Genomic DNA, 20,762 nt, shown 5'->3' with positions numbered 1-20,762 from the left:
CTTTGAAATAAAGGTGCAACACTGCGCATAAAAACAGAATGCTGGAATATAAATTCAATTTTATCCTGCACGACATGCAAGTTAAATATTCATCATGTTAAGGCGTTTAATTCACCAAAATGAATACTCCAGTCAGTCGATTTTTACTTAATTTCCGGTTGCAGTGTTAACATCTAACGATCGTGTACTTTTTACAAAATACGTATATATTATGAACATTATCCGTATTTGTGTATGCTTTCCGATGGTTTATAGAGAAATATCAGTGAATTAAAACTGATAATTCACTGTTTCAAACAGTGTAAATTTACTTACACAATTAGCGATATTTTTCTTCTTTTTTTTTTACCGGATCTATTTTTGGATATGTTTGGTTTCCCCATCGTTACCCCAATTTTACAAAGGGTAACTACTCCGCTATTAATTCTAATAACAACATCGGGATTAGCTTCCCTTGAACATACTTGTAATGACATCGTGGGGCGTCCAAATGGGAATTAGTTTAACCGGATTGGCAAAAGTACAAAAGTGTGTTAGCATACAATAAAAAGAACATTTGTTGGATTCAGTGGAGTATCGATTTTAATTCACTCGTGATCATAGAAAATATATTCTTTCTTTGATCACTCGTGAATTCAAATTGAAATTCCACGAAATCCAACACATATCCTTTATATTCATCTTAATGAATACAAGACAAATAGTATATGAATAGTATTTGAAAATGTTACGTAAATCAACGACGTTTTACCGTTAATTTTCGAAGGTAAGTTCAAGTAAGAGTCATATGGCTGCTGAGAAAGAGTTTATTTACTGAGGATACATAATAGAGAAAAGCAAGTCATCATCGTTCGCATTATGTCTTGGCAGTTTAACCCTTGTTCAAAAGACTGAGCCTGGTATTTAAGTTGATGATGCAGTTGATTTGTAAGTTAACTTATCAATATAATTCGTAGGTTGCAATTTGCATGATCATACACTCAGTTTTGTGAGTGTTTTTTCTCCTATATGATGATTTTCATACATGTAGAAACGCAAAGCGTTATGTTCATTTTCAGTGTGCAATAAGTTATTTTGAAACTACCCTATTAATCCGATTCAGATATGGGTCAGTATTCACAAAGCTCCTAAGGGAAACATGAACATAAGAAGTACTTAAGTGGAAATTTCAGATCAAAATGTCTATGCAAAACCCTATGTTTTCTGCTTCAAAATAAATTATTGTGGAATATTTACTTGTTGAAAACATTTCTTTGTAAAACCACATGTCCATGATTAACAACTAATAATTGTATGAAGTGAAGACATGTTCCAAAGGTGCTTCATAATTATGACACATGCACACAGTTAAACTATAAGATAATGGTCAGTTCAGTTTGATTCGATAGTTAATTCTTTGAGAACGCGGAATCTGCAGTCTGATTTACTGGAAAAGCTCGTCGCCGTTGTGTCCCAGGATCATCGTCAATACGTCTGAAAGTGTATAAAGATCAATATAGAAAACATGACATGAATAAAAATAATTCACTTACACATATCTAAAGTTATTAGCATTAATAATCTATTTTATTAATGAATAAATTGCAGAAGTATAAAGCTTTATTTTATAAAGGGTACTGAATGTAGGATGTCTTAGAATGCTTAATATTCATATACTGCAAAAGTTAGAAACTGTTATTGAATATCCTATTGTCATTTAACACATTTAGTTGGAGACCATCTTTAAAAATAAAATAAAACATGTTTGTTATGATTTTAGCGTTTTTTTGTATTTGTAGCAATCTTTTAATATGTTATAAGTGAATGATAATATATACATTTGTATTTTATTACCACTGGCATAAATTGGGTAACTTTCGAATAATTGTACCAGTCAATAAAAGTTTCAGTCAAAAATAAGAGAAAAGCTTCAGTTAACCCTTGAAACACCTTTTGCAGTGTCAGCTTGTGGGATAGTGATGGAGCCCAGGTTGAGGATTGTCGTCACTTCAGCGGTCTGTTAATAATAAAGGCATCGCAATTGTATACGTTCCGCTAAATACATTAAAAACGCTTGAGAATAGAACAACTGACAGTGATTTATTTATTATTCACACACACGACACAACATTCACATTATTACAAAGAAGCAACATGTATTTACTCATTACTATAACAATGTTAATCTTAATATATTTTCAATGTTAAAAAATGAAAAGCAAATATAATTTCACAATTTACCCCATAAGACAGATACAAGTGGGCCTGGTATCGTGTTATGTCAACCTCAGTAGCTATGAGACACACGCTGTAAACACTGTACGATCGACAGATCTCCTGGACATCTGCAATGACATCTATGAAAGTCGTTGACGCATTTAGACTGGGACATAGTATGGCGAAGATGACCTTACCAAATAATTTTGAAATATAATACGGTGTCTTAAAGTAACATTAGGGTAGGAATTGTCGAATGACTAAAGCTGATGGTAAAAGCATATTTACCAGTTATATCGCCCTCCACGATCGTGACAGTATCGTTATATTGCAGCTTCAGGTGAATTCGACCAGGAGCAGACGTGGCGAACACGCAAACTGTTGAAAAAAACAACACCAACAACTCAATCTAGTGTTCAGGATCACTTCTGCACGAAAGAAAAGATTACAACAAGGCGCGAGTGCATCAACTATCTACTATTTATACATAGGCCTCGTTCTGGCAACACTTGGCTTTATGCATGTGCGAAATGTGTCGTCTCAGATTACCCTTTGTAGTCCGCCAAGGCTAATCAGGGAAAACACCGCATAAACTCGATTTTCTTTAACCAAAGTCTTCCTATCAATTAAAAAGTGGAAAGTGTCGTTCCTTATTAGCCTTTCGGACATGGCTTCAGCCCAGTTTTCCGAAAAACGCGCCATAAATTCACGCCTCCCATACTCATGATATGTACCGACATATGTAAAATAAGAATGGCATGCTCTATCTCTGCCTTTAAAAGGCAATATAAAACACATTTATTTTCTAATCAATGATATGTTATGTTATTTTCTAATCAATGATATTGCATGTGTGTCTGTCTAAAAGGCAAAATGTGTGTTATGTATGGGTGTAAGCAAATATTGTTTAATTGTTTTACTTGTTAAATAGACCTATATGTGTATGTTATTTTAAGAAGGCCACATAGTAAAAAAGTTTTGATTCATCTGCATAATATGTATAATGTGTCATTGTCTTTATGTGTAACCTTATGTAAATACAGCTTTTATAATTATTATTATTATTATTATTATTATTATTATTATTATTATTATTATTATTATTATTATTATTATTATTATTTTTATTATTATTATTATTATTATTATTATTATTTATATTATTATTATTATTACCCTTATTAGGCTCGGCTCCCCAGCACACATGGCATTCCTTGGGGCTGCACACCCATGGGACTGAAACCGTAAATAGCCATTACAAATGAGACGCGCTCTCTGAAAATGGGGTTTAATACATTAGTGTAAAGTGTCCACCAGGATTAGTCTGTGCAGTCCGCACAGGCTAATCAGGGGCGACACTTTCCTTATACTCTGGATTTTTTTTGTTAAGAAGAGACTTTCTTTACACGAACAATATCATAAAAATATGCGGATCGCGGGTTTAATTCCGGTGTGATGATATATATATATAACTGTAATACAATTGAAATGACTGAAAGTCCAAGCAAACAAACAACAGAAACCAAAATGGGCGTATTGTTGCTTAGTTTTGGTATGATATAAATCCTGGTCAATCGGGAGGTACTTTCGGCAGGAAGAGCTTATTTTTGTTTTTTAATAAAGACATAAAACATATAATCCGATCTATTCTTTTGACAGAGGCTTTATTTGGAAACTAGCATATCAAATTCGCTTTCAGACAAAAATTTACTTGTGCATACAAGTCTTACCCCAAAACTCTAATACATATACTCACCAGAACCATCACCTTTATCTCCAGCAACACTGTTCCTTTTCGGAAAAAATGCTCTGTGCATATCTGCGAAATAAAATAAGTGATATACGTTAAAGGGGCCTTTTCACGTTTTGGTAAATTGACAAAATTAAAAAAGTTGTTTCAGATTCGCAAATTTTCGTCTTAGTTATGATATTTGTGAGGAAATAGTAATACTGAACATTTGCCATGCTCTAAAATATCCATTATATGCATCTTTTGACGATTTGAAAACCTGAAAATTATAAAGCGTTGCAACGCGAAACGATTGACTAATTTGGAAAGTTCTGTTGTTGAGTGGTCTATGCGAGAGACTTTTAAATCCATTACTCCAGGGGTCAGTGGTTCGAGTCTAGTTTCGGGTTACTTTGTTTCCCCTTTTTTTAAATTGTATTCTTTATTTTTTACTGGAGATTGTTAGGTACAATGTTTAAATTTATCAATATAAAGCATTTAATGACAAGCTTAAATACTTGCCAAAATCTGTGAAAAGGCCTCTTTAAATTATAGTTTGAAAACGTATAGCCTTTAGTCAGTATTTCATAAAGCAAATCATTGGTTACAACAAACCTTATCTTACTCGTCTATTTCAAATAGATTTGAAAATCGGTTTTAAAACGCACGACTATCCAAATTAAGCACGTAATAAACAACTAATTTTACATGTCTCCGCCTTCTCTTAAGCCAGTTTATGCAAGTAATGTAAAAACACGTGTCTTCAAAACGGCGACCTAACATACGGTTAAAATGGGAAAAACCGGCTAGTGGTCATATAATATCTGAAAAAAAACTGTGAAATCATTATAAGACTGAACGACATTTCGTTTTTGAATGACTTTTTCTAGGACAGGTAAATTCGCAATTTAAAAAAAGAAATATTATGCTTTGGTCTTGTTCCGATAAAGTTGTGGAACATTCGTGGATCGGTCGACCCACGATATAAACGAAAATTAATAATGATTTTGCAGTATCAGTGTTCTGTTATGAAAACAACGGCGACCGGCAGATTAAAGCTATCTTCATTTGTTGTCATCTTTATTGCATTTCCCATATACACAGTTTTCCTTGAAGAAAGGTATCCTTAATCTTGAGCAAAAGGCTTGATGCTAAACAACGTATCCTTGGGTCTAAATGGATAACAAATTAAATGAGTCGTGTTCAGAAGCAACTGGGCATATGCGTAAAGTGTCGTCCCAGATTAGCCTGTGCAGTCCGCACAGGCTAATCAGTGATGACACTTTCCGCCTAAATTGGATTTTTGCTAAGAAGAAACTTCATTTAAACGAAAAATGTCATAAAAGCGGAAAGTGTCGTCCCTGATTAGCCTGTGCGGATTGCACAGGCTAATCTGGTAATACACTGAACGCACTTGCATTATGCCCAGTTTTCTCAGAACACGACTCAAATGAGACGAATACAAGTATTTAAAATTTGACATATATTTTTCCGCGAGCAAACGAATTTCGGAAATGTTTGGTTTGAAACAGTATGACATGACACAGTTACAGATTATTTCCATACATAGCTTTAATGCGAATATACATAGTTGTATAGGTTTTACAATCTTACACCATAACATGATCATAAACATGAGGAATTGTAACTACAACTAATTGTATATATTATGTTTTAGTGATACAAAAAGAAAATGTCGTCTTTTTTAAAAACTTGTTTCGCCAACACCGACACGTTTATAATTTTTATAACTGTACCAAAAACATGTCTACATGTCGTATGCTCAAAGCTGAAGGTTAGTTTTGTACATGAATGACTTTCGACCGCACAAAAAGTATTTCTATCGTATACAATTTAAATTCTGATGATGTTCTGGTACTATTTCTTCTTAGTTTTTATTGTAGGTTTAAAAAAAAATGAAATAGCATGTATCCGCTTTGAAATAATTGTAATCAGATCGTTTATATACTCGCTCTAAAAGATAACTCATGTGATGTGAACAAATTATGTTTATGAAACCTCAAAGTCACGTTGATACCGTCAGTTAATCAAATTAGTACATAACAATTGTACATCAAATACATGAAATTAACAATAACGTCCAAAGCGCTTTACCTTTGACTTGGTCTAGTTCAATGCTGGTCTGTCGAAAGTCTGGAAACAGACTTTTGCCATTTGCGAATGTGATCGCGAGAACAAGAAAGAACTGAGTTGCAAACATGTTTCCAAATGATGTAGACTAGAAGATCTCCTGTGTTGACTGCCAGAACGACTAACGTTGGGTTTATATACGTTTAGTAAATCCGGTGGTACGAGGAGAGAACAATGAAACTTAATACCAACGAAGTCCAACAGTTAAGTTAGAAAAGTGGTACATTTGTAAAGGCAAAGGCCACAAGATATACATGTTATGGTTAATAATTTTGCTTACTTTGTTATAAGTAATAAATACAGTCATTCTAAATATAATATCAAATAAGTGAACCTACAAATAATTTGAGGATCCACATCAAATGTCTTTCTGAATTTAATGATTAAATAATCCAATAGTTACAGATTTGTTTTATTTCAATCTTTTTATCGCCAGCTATATCGTATGCAGGTGTATTTCTTCATCTGTCTTTAATAACCAACGTTTTTATTTTTATTTTTTGTATTCATGTATAGTAACAGTAAGGGTAGTAGTATAATTTTTATTATTATTATTATTATTATTATTATTATTATTATTATTATTATTATTATTATTATTAGTATTACTATTATTATTATTATTATTATTATTATTATTATTATTATTATTATTATTATTATTATTATTATTACCATTATTATTATTATTATTAGTAGTAGTAGTAGTAGTAGTAGTAGTAGTAGTAGAAGTAGAAGTAGTAGTATTTGTTAATTAATTAATTTATTATTACTATTATAATTATTATGTTTAATTATATTTTGCACGATGAAGTGAGCACATATGGCCTTGATTTTTTCAGTCGGACAGATGACTTTGCACTTTCGTTACTTTAGCTGAACAACATGCACTTGAGTAGCACGAGCATGCCATATATGAAGAACAATTACATCCTGTAATGCATGTGACAAATAATTAAGAACAACTATTGTTTGTTACTTCAACTGCAATCCGGAATTCCGATTTACAAGTGTTGCAACAATATGTGTTTACATGCTTGAAATTCTCGTGCTTTTCATCGACAATATATATATATAGATTTTGCAATATTATATAAGCTGTTACTACTTGAAAAAGTCATGCCATTTGAACGAGGTATGTATTTGAACGAACTTACAGTTTAAATAAGGTATTTTATTTATAAAGCTCAAACTCTGTTCCTCTTCCTCTTTCAAATATTATAGCTTTTGTTTTTGAGACCTTATATCCAAAACCTAAGACACATCCCATTTGAAAACACTTTTAATCATTTGAAAACACTTTAGATCTATAAAGATCTGAGCTTGAAATGTGTATATCGGTACTCCTCTATTGGAAGTCACGTGACAACCCAATCTTAACGCTTCAACTGATTTGAACAGGCCATTGTCAGTTAACGGTCCGTTTAGACTTAACGGTGCTTTGAACAACTTGGCTCAGCACTGGGGAGCAATCGGGACTCCTCGGACAATTCCGCCATAACGGCGATCGTCTCTCGGGTGTATTTGGTGGAAGGATATGTCTAACGCCTCTAGGCGGAAGATATTACACCGAAAATATAGTTCGGGTTACACAACATTAAATTTGCACTAAATTAACTGATAATATAGATATAGAAGGACCAATATCTCTGAGGAGTAATATAATAGAATATTTGTTTCTGTTATTGTTAAACATTAGTTGTCATTACATACAAACTATTCAAATGTTAATTAAATGTTTAGAAAGCCAATTAGTTGTTTCTTGAAGTGTAAACAACACCATTATTCAAACTTAAAGAACCAGTATTTCTTAAATTGCATTAATTATCGGTACAACATTGCGGATGTTTTGCAGGGCGACAAACTTTTAGATTTAATCCATATGTTTAGGTTCTATACCATAAACAATCGTACAACACTGTACAGTGGTATAGGGAAAACTCTTCGGTGTTATATAAGAAATAGTAAAATCCACTTAGATCCCCCCCCCAAAAAAAAAAAAACAACAACATTATAGTGACAAGCCAGGAAGTCACAAACTGTATACAGACAAAAGCCATATGGCTCTCAGTGGGGTTTACTATTACCAGTATTGAGACACCTAAAGGGTTTCGCAGGATGGAATAAGTGGAGAGCTTGATTGAATTTGAAAAACAATTCTTTCTGTGCAACCATACAGTACTTCTGGCAGATATTTTTTATATTTTAGCCTAGGCAACTTAATTCCAGATGCTGTTATTCTGGCCAGGCCGATACTCTTTAGCTGGGCAACCAAAACACTAAATATGGTCAACTGTGCAGGCAACAATTATAACTAGAAGTGGCGCGGCAGAGGCCGACGCGTATCCCCATTCCGCATGTTTGACCCAGTAAGCATTTAAATGAACCTTGTGGTGAATATAATGGATCAGCCCTGTTTTAGCCTTAAGTGTAAATTTGTTATTCCAATACTGTGGAGACACCAATAACACCTATAAACAAATTAAGAATACAGTTTTTTATGCCCCCGGTAGGGTGGCATATAGTTTTTGAACTGTCCGTCAGTCTGTCTGTCTGTCCTTCCGTCTGAAAACTTTAACATTGCCCTAACTTTTGCAATATTGAAGATGGCAACTTGATATTTGGCATGCATATGTGCAACTCAAGTAGCTGCACATTTTGAGTGGTGAAAGGTCAAGGTCACGTAAAGGTCAAATATATGGCTTTAAAGCGGCGCAATAGGGGGTATTGTGTTTCTGACAAACACATCTCTTGTTTTTAATTGAAAAACCAAAGACATTGTTGGAATTTGACTTATTTAAGGCATCGTGTATACATTTTAAAACTCAATTTTCCACAATATGAAACAACTTTTTTAAAAGGCACCAATAAAAGCTCCTCCATCCCCTATGCACGCTAAACCAAGAATCAGTTTTTTATAAGATTATCCTTCAAAATGGGCAAAAGTCCGGGGCAATAATGTCAAAATGCCCTTTAACAACTCTTGTGACATGCAGCCGTAGTCTATTTTCTCTGTATTTTTTTTTTTACAGCAAAACACATAATGGCATCATCATAGATGTATAGCTCAGAATTCATTTTATACTATATAAATATGTTATGTGGTCTTATTTATACAAAATAACCTGGATATTTATAAAAAAACACCATCTCCCTGTAAAGAGAGATGGCATTTGTTCGCCATAAACATTTATATATTCAGTAAATTGTAAGCAACAAACATAAAAAATTCAGTCCCCCAGTCATCGAGTTTTTAAAGAGTTCAACTTTGCTTAAGTAATAATGCATCAATGTTGATTCTAACAAAAAAAGGGTAGTCATTTATGCTCAAACAGTTCTGCTTTCCAGAAGCAAGGACGTCAAACACAAACTTTAAACCATTTATAGTCTTAATTATTAAACAAGAGGGCCATGATGGCCCTAAATCGCTCCACTGCTGAAAAAAAGGCTGAAACAAATATTCTCGGCATGTGCAAATACTTAAATATAGGCCCTATTTAAGCACATGTACACTTTTGTGACCCCCTGGGCTGGGTCACATTTAACCCCAGGGGCATAATTTGAGCAAACTTTGTAGAGGACTACTATATCTCACTACATACAAAATGTGGTAGCCCTAGGTCCTAGAGTTAAGGACAAGAATATTTTTAAAGTTTTCACAAAATAAGGAAGATATAAGCGTATATAATGTTAAATTTTGTGACCCGGTGGTCAGGGTCAAATTTGACCCAAAGGGCATTATTTGAACAAACTTGGTAGAGGACTATAAGATGCTACTGCATACCTAATTTGGTAGCCATAGTCCGAATGGTTTTCGACAAGAAGATTTTTAAAGATACATGTATCACAAAATAGGTGCTTTATAAGCGTTAATTCAATTTTGTGACCCCTCGGGGCAGGGTCCAAGTTGACCCCAGAGGCATTATTTGAACAAATTTGGTAAGGGTTTATTTTAGATGTCACTACATACCAAATTTGGTAGCCCTAAGCCCAATGGTTATGGACAAGAATTTTTGAAGTTTTCACAAAATAGGCCTTATATAAGCATGTGTTCAATTTTGTGACCCCCGGGGCAGAGTCAAATTTGACCCCAGGGGCATAATTTGTAAAAATTTGGTAGAGGACTATTAGATGTCTCTACATACAAAATTTGATAGCCCTACGCTCAATGGTTATGGACAATAAGATTTTGAAAGTTTTCACAAAATAGGCCTTATATAAGCAAATTTTCAATTTTGTGACCCCTGGGGCAGGGTCAAATTTGACCCCATGGGCATAATTTGAACAAATTTGAAAGAGGTTCACCCCAGGAACATTCCTGAGAAATTTCATCAGAATTGGACCAGTAGTTTAGGAGAAGATGTTTAAAGGAAAAGATAACGCGCGGACGGACGCGCGACGAACACAGGACCATGACATAAGCCCCGCTTGTCTATGACCAGTGGAGCATAAAAGATATTCGGCGTATATCCTGATTTTGTAATATAGTACGAAAAATAACAATTTTATTTGATTCTGTAGTAGAAACAAAGAAGAACCCTTTTCTTTTCAAAGTAAAAGTTTTATAATTATTTTTATTTATTTTTTTACATTTTTTTTTTATTCAATATAGTACATACAATGTTTACATGTATATGATCATACAACAAAGTGATTGTACAAAGCAATTGAGTTCAGACATGTTATACAAGATATGCTAATATATATACTTTTTTTGGTTTCCTTAAGATTAAGAAATAAACAAACAAAAACACAAACAAACTGGGTTAATATGTTTTTTCTTTGGTTGTTTGTGATAGGTGTTGTTTTTTTTAAAGAGAAAAGAAAAGAACAACAGAAGAACAGTTATGAAAAATGATGAGTTGTATAAAGTGGGAAGAAAGCATAATGGACTTGTGTGTTTTGTTGTATACTCACAATAATCTTATAAGATTGAAAAAAATATACACAAATATTTTAGAAAGATAAACTAACATTAGAGTAAAATGTATATAAGTGGACAAACATTATGAGAATTTTATCAGATTCCATTTTTGTTCAAAGATTTGTAATGTATCATTACTGAGGGCTATTTCTTTCTCAATCTGGATTTTTAGTTTAAGATTATGGACAAAAACAATTAAAATTTGGTACTTGTTTTTTGGTACTTCATGTTAAAGATAAAAGATGTTTAAAGGAAAAGTTAACGCGCAGACGGACGCACGCACACACAGCGAACACAGGACCATTACATAAGCCCTGCTGGTCTTTGGCCAGTGGAGCTAAAAAGATATTCGGCGTATATCCTGATTTTGTAGTATAGTACGAAAAATAACGTTTTAATTTGATTCTGTAGTAGAAACAAAAAGAACCCTTTTCTTTTCAAAGTAAAAGTTTTATAATTATGATAAATTGCCAGGACATAATTATGGGCCTTTGTTTTTGACATCTGATATCTTGGGAACCTAATAATGGTGCCCTAATACGAATGATACATAACATAAGGTAAAACAAAATTACTGTGCAAGTGTGTGTGAGATAGAGAAAATTATCAAAAAAACAATGAAAATTTTATTTGCAAATTAACTACAACACACTTAGACAACAAAAAGTATTGTTTGTATAATCAATATAAACATAATCTAAGTTGCTGCTAATATGGGATCCTCACCAGGATTTGAACCTGGATTTCCTCTCCATATAGAAAGGTGTGTTTGCTTACACTATAAGGATGTTCCAATTAACAGCAATAATATTGGTTACAATTATTTCTGTCAACTATATTAATTGTTTAATTAAGTCTTGACACAAAATGTGTAAATAAACGTTTTAAGCTTTTTAAAAACAAATTATTCTCCATCAATTTTTTAAGGCAACTGTCACATTGATAATGACATGTATCATAAGGGCTCGCCTTTAAAGCTACTCTGGATCAGGAACTCATGTTTTTCCACAAGCACTGAACCTGAAATCAGAAAAAGATTATTTAAAACCACTTTTTTTTTGTTCTAGAAACAATTAAATGCCTTTTTTATTTCAATAGATTATTGAACCCCATAAAAATCTGGACACATAACCCAACAACTTGTTGAAAATGTGTTTGCTTATTTACATCTGTGAGTACATGTGTTGGTACATGTGACAGTGAGGCGGTAAGAAACTGCAACAACTTAATCGAAACAAATATTCAAATAACTACAATGGTATGTTTCTTATGCTAGCAATTAAGTAGCAAATAATGAGAATAACTAAATACGACATTTTGGGCTGCACTAACTATTAAGATCCATATAATGTTCAATGAACTTTATATACAAACAGGGCAGAGTTGCAACATTTTACAAGATTAAACGTTTGATTACTTGTACGGTAAGAAATAACACTTTTTAATTGATGTTACATGCATCAAAATAATCCCAAATAGTTTAAACAAAAAACACAGAAATATTAATTGACTAGATAGTAGATTGACATGAACAGACAGTAAAAAAAACTAAAATAGAGTTTTGGAATGGTCGTGTTCATCAGATCATGTACAAAATTGGGATAATCATAGCTCTACACAGTTTCCAACTAGTATTTTTAACGTAAAAGAAACAGATGAAGAAAAATAGATGTCCACAGAACATATGCTTGGAAAGTTCTGGGATTATTTCATCAAAATTTCTTCAAGAAAGTATAATGTACTGAAAAGTTTAGCTTAATAAAAAAAAACACTTAACAATATATATATAATATTACAGATATTCTCATATAAACATTGTTACTGAACTCAACAGAAAACACTTTAAAAGTTTCAATGACTTAACATATCGTTGTTGAAAAAAAGGGGCGCTTGCTGCACTGGTAACAACACAATTATATCACGAGATAATTTGCTCATAAAATGTCCATAATCAAGAATTAGGTAAACATTGTGGGCAGTCAATCGTTTGGCATATGGGTGTTTGAACTAAATTGCATCCGATAAAAAAATGGCAGCAAAAGCTATTGATGTTATGTACATTTAAAAACCCGCAGAACTCAATATAACAAGCGAATTCGTTGAATTGATATCCCCCGCCTATATACTTCTGGACACAAAAGTGTTATATATTTGACACTAAAAAAAGCATTTTTTTGAAGATACAAAAGGCCATAACTCTGTTATTATCAGATGGTGTACAATGCCATTTGGTGGCATCATCCTATTATCCATATATATACTCATACCAAGTTTCAATGAAATCCGCAAAAGCACTTCCAAGATATGGCTCCGGACACAAAAGTGACGGATGGACGGACAGCTGGACGGACAGCGCCAAAACAATATCCTTCCACCTCTGGCAGGGGATATATACTCATACCAAGTTTCAATGAAATCCGCCAAAGCACTTCCAAGATATGGCTCCGGACACAAAAGTGCCTATAGTAAAAAAGCTTTTTTGCAAGATACAAAGGGCCATACCTCTGTTTTGAACAGATGGTTTACAATGCCATTTGGCGTGCATCATCCTCTTATGCATATATGTAACTCGTACTAAGTTTCAATGAAATCCGCCAAAGCACCGTCAAGATATGGCTCCAGACACAAAAGTGCCTATAGTAAAAAGCATTTTTTCAAGATACAAAGGGCCATAACTCTGTTTTTAACAGATGGTGTACAATTCCATTTGGCGTGCATCTTCCTCTTATGCATATATATAGTCATACCAAGTTTCAATGAAATCCGCCAAAGCACTTCCAAGATATGGCTCCGGACACAAAAGAGCCTATAGTAAAAAGCATTTTTTCAAGATACAAAGGGCCATAACTCTGTTTTTAACAGATGGTGTACAATGCCATTTGGCGTGCATCATCCTCTTATGCATATACATACTCATAACAAGTTTCAATGAAATCCGCCAAAGCACTTCCAAGATATGGCTCCGGACACAAAAGTGCTGGACGGACAGCCGGACGGACCGTGACGGACAACGCCAAAACAATATCCCTCCGCCTCTGGCGGGGGATAATAAGCGCTTGGTGAAATCTACAATTAATTATGCTCACCATCTTGAAATAAAAAGTTCTTCAGCAAGCGTCGATTCTTTCTTGGGTCTGATGCGCAATACACAACTGATTGATTATTTTGCCACTTGAAATGATTAATAGTAATAACACATTTAATTAATATATCAGTGAACTAAAACTTGCAATAGACTAACACTAGTGTAAATTATTACATTTTTTGACTTGATACATTGACATGTTTAACTATGCTGTTTACAAATTTAGATAGGAGTGGGTCTCACTAAACACTGCAAAGACACACACAGTCTAGCAAAGGCTACAAAGACAAGTAAAGTCAGATCAAAACACAAATAAGTTATTCAGTGTATCCTTTATTTAATAAATGTAAGACTAATAGGGGAATATATTTAGGAGAAACAAAGATTTTAACATAAATAACTGTTTTTATTTGGTCCACAGTAGTTTTGATATAATTCCAATCAAGGTATAACAAAGGCAATCCACGAGTTACAATCGGTTTATTGGACCTTGCAGCATGTGTTTGACTTTGTGTACCTTTGCTACACTTTGTGTGTGTGTTTTTGTAGTGTTTAGTGTGAACCTTACGGCATGTAAACAATAGCTTCTTTTAATTTTAGAGACATGTGATTAATGCTATAATGCTTTTTAAACTAAGGAAAAACGTTTCGGTGTAATGTTTAGAGAATGTTTTTAATCATGTTTTGAATTTATTGTAATTAACATGAACATGTTCTTTAAAATATATTCATATTTCTGTTCAAATGATATGCATCCATTGTTTAGAGTGATTTTTGTATTATTAGCTAATGTACAATTTGGATGTTATCATTTGGGACCTACTGGCGGAAAAATTTGTATGAATTTGACTGGTCATGATTAAAAGTAAACTAAGGTCAAAAGTGACGTTAAACAGCTATGCTTAAAAAAAAAAAGGAAGTCTTCCTTAACTGGGCTAAATCCACTGACCCTTGGAGTAAAAGTCAAGCGCTTAAACCAATGGGCCATCAGTGCTTCCATAGTCAGTGGTTTATTTTATACTTTATACATGTATAAGCATTCCTTGAAATATCACACAATCAAACAATAAAAAAAGAACTCTCCCAAATTATTTGTGTCATAAAATGCAATATTGATAAATGTAAACATTCGATCTAAAAAGCTCCAATAAAACACAAGAATAAAATTAAATAAAATAAAAAAGCAACCCTCAACTTGGCTAGAACCATTGACCCTTGGAGTAAAAGTCTACCGCTTAGACCACTCGGCCTTCCATGTGTATACAATGAGTGATGTATTTTATACTTTATGTAAGCAATCCTTGTAGTGTCACAAATTATAACGAAAACAGTCAATTTAAAGGTGCCAGTTAAAAATCAAGAATACAATTAAAATAAGGAAAAAAAGTAGCCCTCATCAGGGCTAGAACCACTGACCCCTAGAGTCCTGGATTTAAAGTCTACCATTTAGACTACTCAAACATCCGTGCTTATTGAATGAAGACTTTTTTTTGAAGGATGTATTTTATACTATATATAAGCATTCTTTATAGCTTCACAAAATATAAGGACAACAACAGATTTCTCCAAAGTATTCAATCGTTTCGTGTTGCAACGCTGTATAATTTTCAGGCTTTTAAATCGTCAAAAGATGCATATAATGGCTATTTTAGAGCATGGTTAATGTTCAGTATTACTGTTTCCTTGCAAATATTATAACTAAAACCAAAATATGCAAATCTGAAACATTGTTTTAAAATTTTCTCAATTTACCAAAACGTGAAAATGTAAAATTAACTTAATGTCATAATCCAAATAATTAGACGTAATCTACCGATGTATACATGTATCGACCTAATATTTATAGGATAGCTGAAATTATTCACGTTCAGAATAAATCTGAGCCAAGAGTCTGCCAAAACAGAAATCATCGAAAGACTATTGCGGCAATTTATATTGACTACATGAAGTCATCATTGATAATTAATACTATTGGACTAGGAGTACTCAATGTTATGTTGTGTGAATTCACAGATTTACACTTAATATTATATAAAGAATGTAATCTTGAAACAGACGAGCTACAAACAACACATTTTAATGTTTCTTCTTTACGTCAGGTTTGAAACCGTCGGGCAGCCATTTTGTTTTCAAAAGTAGTTCCAAATCCAATATGACGGCCGCCTTCGTACATCAGAGAGACGGTGTGGTGTAGCCCACTGTCCGATGCGTTCAGATTGCACTGGGGAGTTCTCCAGAGTGCGATTTATAATGTGCCGTCACAGACTAGTAACTTTGAACTTTCCGTAATACTGGCGGAGTATGTATGAAGGAATTTACACGCATAATATATCCAATCGTATTTGAATCAAAATAATTTATTCGTAAGCACTGGTAATTGCGGTAGTATTTAATAGTTTTTTGTCCCCCAAAAGCGTTAATAATCAAGTCAGGACATTACCCTCTTAATCAGTTATACCTTGTTGTGTTCTTTCAAAAGATTGTAATTTGAAAAACACATACTGGGCGATAACTTGTGTAGGCTTTTTTTGTTACAGAACATCAGTTTTCCCCTTAATGTTAAGATATTTAGGATATGTTTAAGTGTCATTTAAGGCCTTATAATATATTTATACATTTAAAGTGTTCGACTAGTAACGAACTTCGAATTTTCGGTCGATATCGCTGTAAAAAGTCCTTGTATACCCCGCGAATAAAGTTTACAAAACAATATGTTGCGCCCATCGCTCGACGGACTTCATTATAAGTCTTAGTAGAGTAGAGGTATAGGTTGGATTTTAATGCCGGGCTCGAATACCGCGAACCGAATAAATTATGTTGGGGTAGGTTATTGGATATAAGCAAAAACTAACGAGCTTTCCTAAGCGTATTTATATAAGGCACTTTACCGTGAAATAAAATAAATAAATGAGTCTTTTTTTGGAATATTTTAATGTGCAAGCATCCATATGACAATGGCAATATACTTAATCTTCGCACTTTTTTTTTCTGACATTCGTCAACTTCCAGTTGTTTCAATCGAGCCTCGTCCTGGAAAACTGTGCTACAAATTTGAGTAAAGTTTTATCCAATCAGAGAATTTTTAGTTTCATTTTTATTAAATTTATAGGTATAAATAGCTTTCACAGTATATATGTTTTATTTACCATTGTATACACAATGCTATTTTTTTTGTGTTCAGATCTCATGGAGGTGCGTAATGCTAAAAGGTTATTTTTTACCATCTAAAGTAAACATCCGATATTACATCAGCTACGTATGAAATACTGTAAAATCATTCTGGCCGTGCTCTATGAAAAGGGGGTTTAATGCACGTGCGTAAAATGTCTTCTCAGATTAGCGGGTGCATTCCACACAGGCTAATCAGGGGCGACACTTTCGGCCTGTATGATATTTTTCGTTTCAAGAAAGTCTCTTATTAGCAAAATTAAGATAAGACGGAGAGTGTCGACCTTGATTAGAAAGTAACCGACGCAAATTCGTCATGTATTTCACAATCAGAAATCAATGATTTTACGTGTCTACAAAAATTAAAATTTTACAGCAGATTGTAGTTATTAAGAATTTATAGAAAGTATCGTATAATTTTGCGCTGAAGATAGCGCGCGGCAATAGTTTCAAACATAATCATTTCGATGAAGCAGATATAACTATTATTTAGAAACTAACAATAATTTGAACATACTCGCTAACGTTCAAGCGACAACAAAATACACTAAATATCTTTACTTCATATGAAATGTGAAAGTCTTAATTTATTTAAACACCCCTGTAATCACTTCCTGATTTGTGTATGTACTATGTTAACACTATAATTTCTTTCACTATACTTTGATCATGAAATGTCCATCAATTTTACATATTTTTCGTAAATGAACTCTTCTATATGATGACCAAATAAAAGAAAAAACACAAATAAACTAGCAACAACAATCACGCATTTACCGACAACCCTGCTTTATTTCTTGTGAATTATACGGGTTGTTACACTACGCACAATGGTTTTCACCTGACACCTTAAACGGCGTTCAACTCAGAAGAACAGTTCAATGGGGACCGTGGACCACCGCACGTTTAAAGTTGGAAAAAACTATATCGGACTTGTTCTGTTAATTGTGTGCATACTGTTCATTATCACACTTTGTGTTAATATTTGTTCAATATTATAAGAATGTCCATATTGAAGAAGGTGTATCAATTCGAACTTAACATTTCCATGGTCGTGTTTATACATGTGACAAATATTACAACTCCCACTAGCAAATAGAGTTGCATATATTTTAACTTTATACTGAAATATAAATAATGACCTACTATGAACCGAGTTATGCTAAAATGGACCTAATGCTTTAAGCAGCGAGCGTAACTCGATATCAGACCGCGCATCCGCACTGTCTTTTCAGGAGCTACAATGTCCTCTAATCAGGGCTTAGCATCAACGGGGTTTAAGGGGTTTACACACTGGCTGCACAGAATAAGAACTGTATTGTTTGTAAATATTTCAAGTATTAAAGACAGTTTTTCTCGAAGTCTGTGCCGATATCTTAAGGTATAATAAATCCTTGAATACGTCTGAAATCGGTGATAAAATTTCACTTTGCGTGAAACATAACCGTGTAGAACAGTCAAATTTTTGTAACAAGAACACAGACTTATTAAATAAAGTAATTCACATCGCAATAAGCAGAATACAGAATTTTTTATTGCACTAGTTGAGATTCTTATGAAAAAAGTTTTAAACAGTCATATTAAATAAAGAACCACTCACCGCCGTGTTTACATCCATTAAAGTTAAAAGGGGGAACCCCACAAAGTCACGTGATCATGCTCCCTGTAATGAGAAAACGCAACATTGCGTGACATTTGAGCGGACAGCGCAGCACCTGACCAGACTGCGCGAAAGCATATCGCATAAGCCTTATCTGCGCATGCCTTGGGTTATAGTCATTAAAGCGGGACTGTATAATTTATATATGTGTTAAATTGTAAAATATTGATTAAAAATTATTACAATTACACACAATAGGCAAGAAAAAGTATACATTGAAGAATAATTTCATAAAATGCAGCAAAGACAAATTAGCGCCCCGAACCGATTGTGACGAAGATAGTTCGTACATATTTTCCTACAATAACCGAAGCATTCGTCTTTTTATTAGGATCAGAGTTAGTGTTCATGTGTTTTATGGCTAGATACCGTTCCAGGACATTAAACTGATCCGTAAAGCTAAAGTTAGATTCACGACGTACATTCATGATACACATACTGGCGAATTCGACTGTACAGGCATTCTCGATTTCAGAATTAAATATTTGGCTTATTTCGCATTTTTCAACTCATGTTCTTCTTAACGTTTATTTTAATTTATATTGAAATATATGTAGATCCATAATATTTTGTTTACACATTTTATATAAATTCATTAAATTTGACAAAATCGTGCAGTCCCGCTTAAATAATTTGCATGTAAACTGTTGCTGAAAAGAATTTCCACAAATGTAAATGGACTCTAGACAATAAATTGAGGATTTAAATGTCATGTAATCCTTGTTTTTTTTTAAAATGTGATACAATATGCGTTTGAGTTTGACCATAGTTGACAGGTTTATAAGCTGACGACTTCTAATTCATATAATAACCATATGTATCAAAATCGAAGTGAATTTGGCATCAGCAGGATAATTCAAATGCTTCTGAATCAACCACGTCGTTAAAATAAGCAGAAGCATTTTCCATGCACATGGTAAGTTTATATCCAATGTATGTTTGCATCGAATCAGTTTTGACAGTCGTGTCGACTCCCACAATATGAACAGTTGGGAAGCATGCAAACACCAGATTGCGTACATGTGTGGTTCTGTGTACCAAAAACGACATAAAAAGTACATAAAACCAATAATATGTGTGTTTTATGTTTCTAAAACAAACATTAAAGCAAATAAAAGTATATTTATTGAAACCAGTGTAAACCAGACTAAATGCTTATAAATGCCGCATCAAAAAAGTGTGCAATTAAACATGAGCGGCAAGCAACGTCCATAGCGGATACACCAAACACATGTAATAACAAACGAAACAATATACCTCAGGAAAAAGGTTTGATTTAATCATTTATTATTTTATAATACAAAGGCATGGCTTGGAAATCCTAAATCACCATTCTTTTATGCTTTAAGCTGGTGTGTACGCTGTTTCTCGCGCATTTAAACATCAATGTTGTATTAATGCAAATTTGAACGGGAAGTCGCACTACTAATTTTAGCATTTATAAACATAGATATAGCAAGTATTCACTATTCTGTTATTGTGCATTTTAAAGTTGATGTCTCGGCAATGCGGACTTAAACATTGAGTGAGCAACAATGCGCATATTAATAACGATATAGCAAGACTGGTCATTTAAACATCGATGCAGCAAGAATGCTCAATTATATACCAATTAAATACGAACGTGCATTTAAGTATCGATGCAGCAAGAATGCGATTTAAACATCAACGTAGCAAAAATTCTCATTTAAATATTGATGCAGCAATAATGCGCATTTAAACATAAATTTAGGAAGAATGTTGATGCAATCATCGTTGCAGCAATAATGCGCATTTAAACATCGATGTAACAAGACTGCGCCCTACTGGACTTTCTATCCAACCAATATAGGGTGCACATTCATCATCA

At 33.4% G+C, this 20,762-nt stretch overlaps 1 protein-coding gene across 3 annotated transcripts in view; it reads right to left on the bottom strand.

Moving 5' to 3' along the window:
* LOC127861061 (uncharacterized) overlaps nucleotides 1–6,235 on the bottom strand; it is a 213,379-nt gene extending 207,144 nt beyond the window's left edge. The window contains exons 1-7 of one of the 3 annotated variants that reach the window (XM_052399445.1): nucleotides 6,041–6,229; nucleotides 3,953–4,015; nucleotides 3,373–3,432; nucleotides 2,485–2,574; nucleotides 2,221–2,324; nucleotides 1,919–1,996; nucleotides 791–1,473 (exon numbers count right to left, since the gene is read on the bottom strand). In XM_052399445.1, the coding sequence (XP_052255405.1) occupies nucleotides 1,465–1,473; nucleotides 1,919–1,996; nucleotides 2,221–2,324; nucleotides 2,485–2,574; nucleotides 3,373–3,432; nucleotides 3,953–4,015; nucleotides 6,041–6,146 (510 nt within the window). In that variant the 5' untranslated portion in view covers nucleotides 6,147–6,229 and the 3' untranslated portion in view covers nucleotides 791–1,464. Of the gene's footprint in view, nucleotides 1–790; nucleotides 1,474–1,918; nucleotides 1,997–2,220; nucleotides 2,325–2,484; nucleotides 2,575–3,372; nucleotides 3,433–3,952; nucleotides 4,016–6,040 lie in introns of those variants that run through there. The other 2 variants (XM_052399437.1, XM_052399429.1) reach the window with 2 other exon arrangements.
* Nucleotides 6,236–20,762: the final 14,527 nt, after the last annotated feature.

Source organism: Dreissena polymorpha, chromosome 1 (assembly GCF_020536995.1).
Source record: "Dreissena polymorpha isolate Duluth1 chromosome 1, UMN_Dpol_1.0, whole genome shotgun sequence".
NCBI classification, from domain to species: Eukaryota; Metazoa; Mollusca; class Bivalvia; order Myida; family Dreissenidae; genus Dreissena; species Dreissena polymorpha.
This window is presented reverse-complemented; position numbering and strand designations above follow the sequence as displayed.